The sequence below is a fragment of the Alosa pseudoharengus genome, unplaced genomic scaffold, assembly GCF_046254945.1.
Source record: "Alosa pseudoharengus isolate Yale_2024_CS ecotype anadromous, Long Island Sound unplaced genomic scaffold, YU_APseudo_1.1 YU_APseudo_1.1_scf_7, whole genome shotgun sequence".
Taxonomy (NCBI): domain Eukaryota; kingdom Metazoa; phylum Chordata; class Actinopteri; order Clupeiformes; family Clupeidae; genus Alosa; species Alosa pseudoharengus.
In genome coordinates this window covers 27,693,506-27,701,681 of record NW_027468859.1, presented here as the reverse complement: position 1 = coordinate 27,701,681, position 8,176 = coordinate 27,693,506, and the positions used below count along the sequence as shown (strand labels likewise).

General features: G+C 46.2%; 1 protein-coding gene across 1 annotated transcript; it reads left to right on the top strand.

The window, feature by feature from the left end:
• Positions 1-473: 473 nt before the first annotated feature.
• Positions 474-7,162, top strand: gpr176 (G protein-coupled receptor 176). The gene is made up of 3 exons (XM_076271918.1): positions 474-711; positions 3,510-3,762; positions 5,887-7,162. Exons 1-3 carry the CDS (start codon positions 474-476, stop codon positions 7,160-7,162), a joined length of 1,767 nt encoding a protein of 588 aa, XP_076128033.1.
• Positions 7,163-8,176: the final 1,014 nt, after the last annotated feature.

Genomic DNA, 8,176 nt, shown 5'->3' with positions numbered 1-8,176 from the left:
AATCGTAGGGCACCTCACCTCAGAGCACACACCTAATAGCCTACCTGTGTAAAGTTGAAATGTTTCTGGACACTACAGTGAGACAAGTCGTTTAGCCTATTGACTAGTTGCTGAGTTTCACCGAGTGTTTTTCTTATATGCCTACAGGATCGGCGCTTGGGATCGGCTAGAATGGCCATCAGCATCAAATGACAAAATGGGCTTTTTCCTTCGTCTGTGTCTTATTCTGGAAATTGATTTAAAATGACAGCATGTTAATGCCAAGGGCATCGTCATCTTGCCATGGACTTTTCTTCAGCAAGAGATTCATATACATGCCAGATTCCGGCACCTGCAAGCATCACCTCTTTGACAATATGATGCTCTGAACTGATCACATGGGAATACCATGTACAACTCAACCTAAACCTCAAGCCTAAACTCAACAGTTAGTTTTTTGAAATGTAAAGCAGTTAACGAAGCTAATGTGAAAGATGGACGTGGACAACTTTGGAAGATGGGTTGCATCTGTCGAAAATGGGACGGTCAACCTCACCGCTTCTGCCAATACCCAGATAAAAGTCCCAAACACCTCGCTCCAGATGGATCCTTGGGAAGAAATACATTCAACTGAGGTGACACGTTTGGAGAACCGCTACTTCATTCAAGAACAAACCTACCGAGACTTTACCACTACCGTACAGATTCTTATCCTTATCGGGTCTCTACTGGGTAAGGCAATGGCTAGGGAATTACAACACAAATGTGTTAAATTCATCATTCTGTTCACAGGTTCACGAGTTACGCATATAAGCCTCTCATGCTCTAGTGCCATTTACCTTTATTGCAACGCACCGTGCACAGTCCATTTGTTTTAACTGTTCTGAAAGTATTTTACCACTATATTTGGAGATTATTGTCACTTGAATTACCAGTTGTGTTGCTGCATCTTATCCAAACTAGTGAAAATAATTTGGCTGAATAATATTTATTGTTGGTGTTGAATGGTTTGTCTCCCATAAAGTCATAGGTCTTCAAGGAAGTACTGATTATACAACCTCAGACAGACATACAGTATAATTCAATTAGATCAGACCATACCCTTGATCATATAGCCACTCAAAATCCTGTTGTGCACAGTATACCCATGTGATGTGTTTATACCAATGTGTCCGATATTGAATCATCAACACATTACCTTTTATTTTAGCACTCTTTTTCCTCATTAGACTCTCCAATAGGCCTGGTGCTAGCTATATTGTGTGTTCAGCATTCTCTTGTAGTTGCATTTTTTCTGGACATACACATGATACTGTAGGTGCTAAATTCCTTGTGCTATAGGTAGGGGATTTTCCAAACTGGCTGATGAACAACCACGCCTATTTTACATTACACAGCATGACATGAGATTCAATGACAACGCACAATCGGATTCTATGACAACGCACAATCGGATTCTATGCAACTCTAAAGTTGGTCTCTTATTTAGGTATACTTTCGGATATGTAGTAATTTTATTCTGGATATAATATCAGTTATCTTATTGCGGAACTTACAAGGCTGATTAATAACGACATCATTCAAGACAATTTAATCTGTTATAATGACTCAATTACTAGACACAGCTCAGTATAAATTTCTTTGAGCAGAAAATGTAATCTGATATCAGTATTATTAGGAAGATAATACTGCTCAAAGTGAAAACGACATCTCTTTTTTTCTTAGCTGGACGTATTGCTTGGTCAAGATGTAAAATGTGACAAACATCAATCCTTTTTGCTTGTGTTTTTTGGCCTTTGAAATGTTATCATAGTATTGCTGTTTACACAAGTTCTGTAATACATTGTATGTGGTTTCCAAGGAGTTACCTTTATTGCTGGCGGGCCACTCAAACATTGACACATCCCATGGCAATGAAACAAAAATGATTCAGACAAAGTGGAAGTGTGGATGTATTTGTTGGCCCTGCCTCTCCCTCAGTGTCACTGCAAATAGTTTGTTCCGGACGTGATTTTTGAGCTAAGGATGACCTCACAATTGGATTTGTCATTGTAAGCTATTTTGCAAGGGCTGGAAAAGTACTGAGATACCTAGAGCTGGTTATACTAAATATCATATGACATAAGAAACTTTGCATTTGCCAGAATATGTTGGCAATGCAAACTGATTCCTGATGAGCAAGCTATGAAAATGAACAAAATATATGTTATGTCATATTTTAATACTAAAGATGCATATTTTCATTTTAGCCTAAGAGGTGGATGTGTTTTGTGTCTTAACTCAGAGGAATTTGTAGTTTGTTGTTTGCTTCTGAGGAGTTAGAAATATATCACCTGTGTTGGTTTGAAGAGAAGAGAGACTATTTTATGACCATGTACGGTATTTAGTGGTTTCATTGGCCTACACAGAATCTTGTTTTGAGAGAAAATACATCACCAGTCATACTGTACGTGCGAGCACATTAAGAAACCAAGTTAGCAGCCAATTAAGCTGCCGCTTCATAAGATGCCAGAATAACAAAATCACATTCGGAGCACCTGGGCAAGTTGACCTTATGTCAAGAACTGAGTCGTGCTTTGTGTTAACCCCAGTCAATTTCTGTCAGTAATGTGTGTTTTCTAAATGACACACCACACAACAGAAAATGTAGGCGGAGAGAGAGATAGAGATTTCCTGCTGCCCTGCCACTTTACTCTCAGTAAAAAAAAAACAAATCTGCATGCGCAGCCACAGAGGATAGGAAAGAGTGTCAGGTTTGAGAAAATATGCTCTTAGAAAAAGTGGGTCATGTACCTGCCCAGCCTCACTATGCTGGCTGCGCCCAATGAGTGTGTTTTGCGCCTGCTTTTACCTTGACCTCTGCTGTGAGTAATGTGACCATCACTAAGTGCTTTTTCCATCAAGGGAGGTAATGCGGAGGAAGAGGATTTCTGTCGGAGTGCCACCAGGGCATAGAAATGGCCAGAAATGTTGAGGCATGCTTTCACTTTCCTTTCAAAGCATATGGTACAAGTAGTAGGGGCATACTTGGATGTGATTCAAAGCCTTTTCAGGAGATGGAAAATAATGATGTGTTTTGAGATTTTACTAGGAGGCCGGGAGTTTGGGCAGGTGTAAGGTTTACTGGGTCAGGGTAACCTTCAGATTTAGGGACATGCAGAGCCTGAATGGAAATCTGGCTTTTCACCCCTTGATGAAGCTGTGGTGTGTGTGTGTGTGTGAAATGCCATAATTGATTTGACCTCAGCTCCTGTGGTATCTCAACTGTGCTCTTGCACTGAAATGGAGGACGGTGTCAAACATCTCAACCCTGGCATGCGCATGATGTGATGGGGCCTGGTTAAGTCGTCATGGATTCTGAAAGCAGCAACATACAAACAATGTCAATTGAGACCTCACACATATTGATCTTCTTTTCCCTCTCTTTATACACAACTAATGGGTTTCTCTCTCTCTCTCTTTCTCTCTCTCTCTCTCTCTCTCTCTCTCTCTCTCTTTCTCTATCTCTCTCTCCCTATCTTCTTTGCCAGGCAATGCTTCAGTGCTGTGGTGCACCTGCTACACCAATGTCTTCAAGCCCGTCACCGGGCGCTTCATCAAGAACCTGGCGTGCTCGGGCGTCTGCGCCACACTGGTGTGCGTGCCCTTTGACCTGCTGCTGGGCAGCAGCCCACACTGCTGCGGGTGGCTCCGCGTGCTCTTTCTCTGCAAGGCCGTCAGGTTCCTGCAGCGGCTCTTCTGCTCCGTCACTGTGCTCAGCTTCACCGCCATCGCACTGGACAGGTGGGTGGGGGGGTCGGCGGGAGGCCTCTAAAGCCGTGTGCGGACAGCTGACCATTTTCTGGCTGCCCATCCCATCCCATCTCGTCTCAAAAGTTGAGATTAGTTTACCTTTGTCACATGATGTCTCGTGTCGCCAGTGGACATTTCGCCTGTAATTGCTACAAAGGTGCTGAATTTCATTAACATTCTGTGGTCTCTCATCTTTACATTGCTGCTTGTCTTCTTCCTGTCTGAATGCGGTGCTTACGTTAAAACCCTGCAGCCTTAAAAAAATAACACCCCCTCTTTACGTTGTTCCCTGTAGAATCGCTCTCCCTCTATGCATGCTTCGATTCTTCCTGGGCTTAGACACGTGACAGACAGCCTGAATACACAGCGTACTGTGCTTATCAAGTACTAACAGTATGAATAAGACCACATGTACACAGTATTAAAGGGTGTCACATGTACACATGGCCAGCTTAATTTTAGAAAGATCAAAACCCAATGAATCTGTGGGCTGTTGTTTTTACCCCCCAAACTCCCTCCAATCCCACTGGGGCCCTACGGGACACGGTAAGAAGTAATCGATTTAGCTTGTGGTAGAGCTCGAGCAGACACGTCCAGTTTTCCATTACGACCAACATCTAGTGGCTACCCACAGAGAGGAACCACTTTCCCAGACACCCTGCGCTCCCCTTTCCTACTCTGCCTTCCCAGCTACCAGCTCCAAGGGCCCTGCTTCCATAGCAACGTGGGCTGCTACAACCCCTTCATCAATTCATTGAATAATTTATTTAATGTGTTTGGGGGCTGGGAAGAGCCCCCCCGCCAAACACATATCCACCTCCATTACGGCTCAACCTGTTTATCTTCTGTTTTCCTGGCCTCTTTCTCACCTGTGAAGACAGGAAAACACTGGGATAATGACATCATGCTGTTAGTAACATGGCAGGAAGTCGCAGACAACAGTCATATTGCCACATTCATTCATTCATTCATTCATTCATTCATTTCTATATGTACTGTAGGAAGCTGTTTTCATTCACTGTGGATGTCAAAAGAGACACACAAACACACACACCCAAACACAGTCAGCAGCACACAGGGAGGGAGCATGACTTGTTAAAGAGTGTACCTTTTTGCTCAGACAACAGACGGGGGAAGATGTTCAAATCACTTTAAACAAAGCAAACCTTTTCAAGGTTTTTTTCAAGGTTTAAAGGGATATTCCACCATTTGGGGAATTACACTCATTTTCCACCTCCCCTTGAGTTGAACAATTGATTTTTACCTTTCTCCAGTTCATCCAGCCGTTCTCCGAGTCTGGCGATACCAGTTTTAGCTCCAGCCTAGCATAGATCATTGTATCAAATTAGTCCATTAGCTTCTCGCCTGCTAGCATCACGTTTAAAAGTGACTAAGATTTCCAGGAATTTTCCTATTTAAAACTTGTCTCCTCTCAAGTTAGAAAGTGTAATAAGACCAACGGAAAATTAAACGCGGCGATTTTCTAGGCTGTTTTGACATGGAACTATACTCTCATTCCAGCGTAATAATTAAGGAACACCATGGGCACAGCAGCACAATGATATCATGCAGCACCTGAAAATAGGCTAACTTCCAGCAACAAGGTTGAGCTGCAGCAGACAAATCGGTTAGTGACTGGATTATTACGCCTGAATGAGAGTATAGTTCCATGTCAAATCAGCCTAGAAAATCGCTACATTTGATTTTCCGTTGGTCTTAATACACTTTCTAACTTGAGAGGAGACAAGTTTTAAATAGGAAAATTACCGGAAATCTTAGTCACTTTTAAACGTGATGCTAGCAGGCGAGATGCTAATGGGCTAATTCGATTCAATGATCTATGCTAAGCTGGAGCTAAAAGTGGTATCGCCAGACTCAGAGAACGGCTGGATGAACTGGAGAAAGGTAAAAATCAATTGTTTAACTCAAGGGGAGGTGGAAAATGAGTGTAATTCCCCAAATGGTGGAATATCCCTTTAAGCCCTATTCATGCAGGGTTTAAAGTTCTCAAGCTCTGTGCCTGAATTCAGGTGTGGGCCAGGTTATTTAAGATTTGCACTGTTGGTCAGTTGCTATAATTTTTGACTTGGTTATGTTTCTTGTCGCTTTGTTCAGATACTACTCGGTGTTGTACCCTTTGGAGCGGAAGATATCTGATGCCAAGTCCCGAGATCTGGTCATCTACACCTGGGTGCATGCCGTGGTGGCGAGCGCCCCCGTGCTGGTTGTCACCGACGTCACCGACATCTATGCCACGTCTTCTTGCTTGGCCAGGCCGAGCCACACCCTGGGTCACTTGGTGTACGTGGTGTCGTACAACGTCACCACGGTGATCGCGCCGCTGGCGGCGGTCTTCCTGGCCATGGTGCTGATCCGGCGGGCGCTGAGTGCCAGCCAGAAGAAGAAGGTGATCATCGCGGCGCTGCGCACGCCGCAGAACTGCGTCTCCATCCCGTACGTGTCGCAGCGCGAGGCAGAGCTCCACGCCACGCTGCTCTCCGCCGTGCTGGCCTTCACGCTCTCCGCCGTGCCCTACGCCGCGCTGGTGGGCTACCAGGTGCTGGCGCTCGGCACCCAGGCGCGCGCGGGGCAGGGCGGCATCGGTGGCCCGGCGGTGCCCGCCGCCCTGCGGCTCACGGCCGCCTGGCTGCCCAAGCTGTCGTTGCTGACCAACCCGCTGCTCCTCCTCACCGTCAACCGCTCGGCCCGACACTGCCTGGCTGACCTGCTGGTGCGGGCGCACCGGCGCTGCAGCCGGCGAAACGCCGTGAGCACCGCCGGACTCGGGGAGGTGGGCAGCGCGGGCGGCGCTCACGGCGTGGGGTCGGGCGGCGAGGCGGTGGCCCGCTCGGGCAGCCAGCTGCTGGAGATGTTCAACATCGGGCAGCAGCAGATCTTCAGGCCCAGCGAGGAGGAAGACGAGGAGGAGGAGGAGGAGGACGGGAGGCACGAGATCCCGTCTGTCGGCTCCGGAGGATTCCAGCACCGATTCGACGAGACGGCGGCGGCGGCTGGTAGCTCGGGGAGAGCAGCGGCTTCCGTTGGACCGGAGCTGACCCATCAGCACCAGCAGCACCCCGCCACAGGGGCGCGAGAGGTGGGCCTGCCTCCGCCCAAGTCCCCTCCCGTCCAGCAGAGCTGCGTCTACTCCTCCTCACAGGTGGCCCCCGCCACCCCCACCGAGCCCGAGGAGGCCACCCAGTTTGGCTTCGGACCGTTTGAGCTGCCGCCGCAGTGGCTGCCTGAGACGCGGAACAGCAAGCGCCGGCTCCTGCCCCCGCTGGGGAACACGCCGGAAGAACTCATCCAGACCAAGCAGCCGCGCACGCGACCTGAGCGCCGCATCAGCCGCAACAACAAAGTCAGCACTTTCCCCGTCGTGGACCCCTGATAGGGGGACTACAAAAGACAAGACTGCCTGAAACAGTGGACTGACACGATGACCGGAATTAAAGACATATAGACTGATTGTCCTGTGTGCCAAAACCACCGAAACCATCAGAGCAACATCAGAGTGCATCTGATTTTTGAAAGAAAATACTCATCTCACGTTTCTATTTTGTGCTGTATCGCCCCTGAAGACCTTCTTTTCTATGTATTTTTTCATCCTGAGGAGTGGATTGATTTCTACCGATAACTAGACTGCTGGAAGATGTTTGAGCATTTTGTTTGTGCACTGTTCAAATTAACGAGATCAATAGGACCAAGCTGATCTCCTGACTGACCAAATCTGCCAATATTGTTTACACCACAAGCACAAGCATGGAAAAAAGATGCGTTTTCATCTTATTTCAATCTCAGAAAACGCACAGTAATCAGAATCGTGTTCTAGGACATAATCCGAAAACAAAAAATAATTTGGTCTTACGATCCTCTCAAAACCGTTTTTTTTTTCTTTTTTAACGGTCATCATCACCATATTTGTCTGAATTGTACTTTGCCATTATATCCAGTAATGTCTCAGAGTGGAAAACATCAAGAACAGTTTGTATAGTATCTACTATTGCTGACATGGCATATTGTAGCACAGTGATTCTTAAACTAGGGGTCGCCAAAAACTTCCGTGGGGTCGCCAATTATTTTCTGTATTCAGTCTGAAATTATTATTAGGTGAAACAAAGGAAAATAATATTGCCCTTTTCTGCCTTTTTCTTATTTACACGCAGTTAAGAGAAGAGAGAGATTTTTTTTCGTCTTTCAACGAGATCTGGTTCAGCCTATGGGCTACTGGTCCGCTGATAGAAACAATGTAACTATCTGCTCCCACTATGCAAACTCCCGCAAACCCGCTATTTTAAGTAAAACAAAACAAAAGACATAGGTAGCCTACTAGCCAAAATGGACAGGTGGCTGCTTAAAAAATTGAACAAAAGCTCGGAAGTGCCATCTACCAGCGTCTACTCCT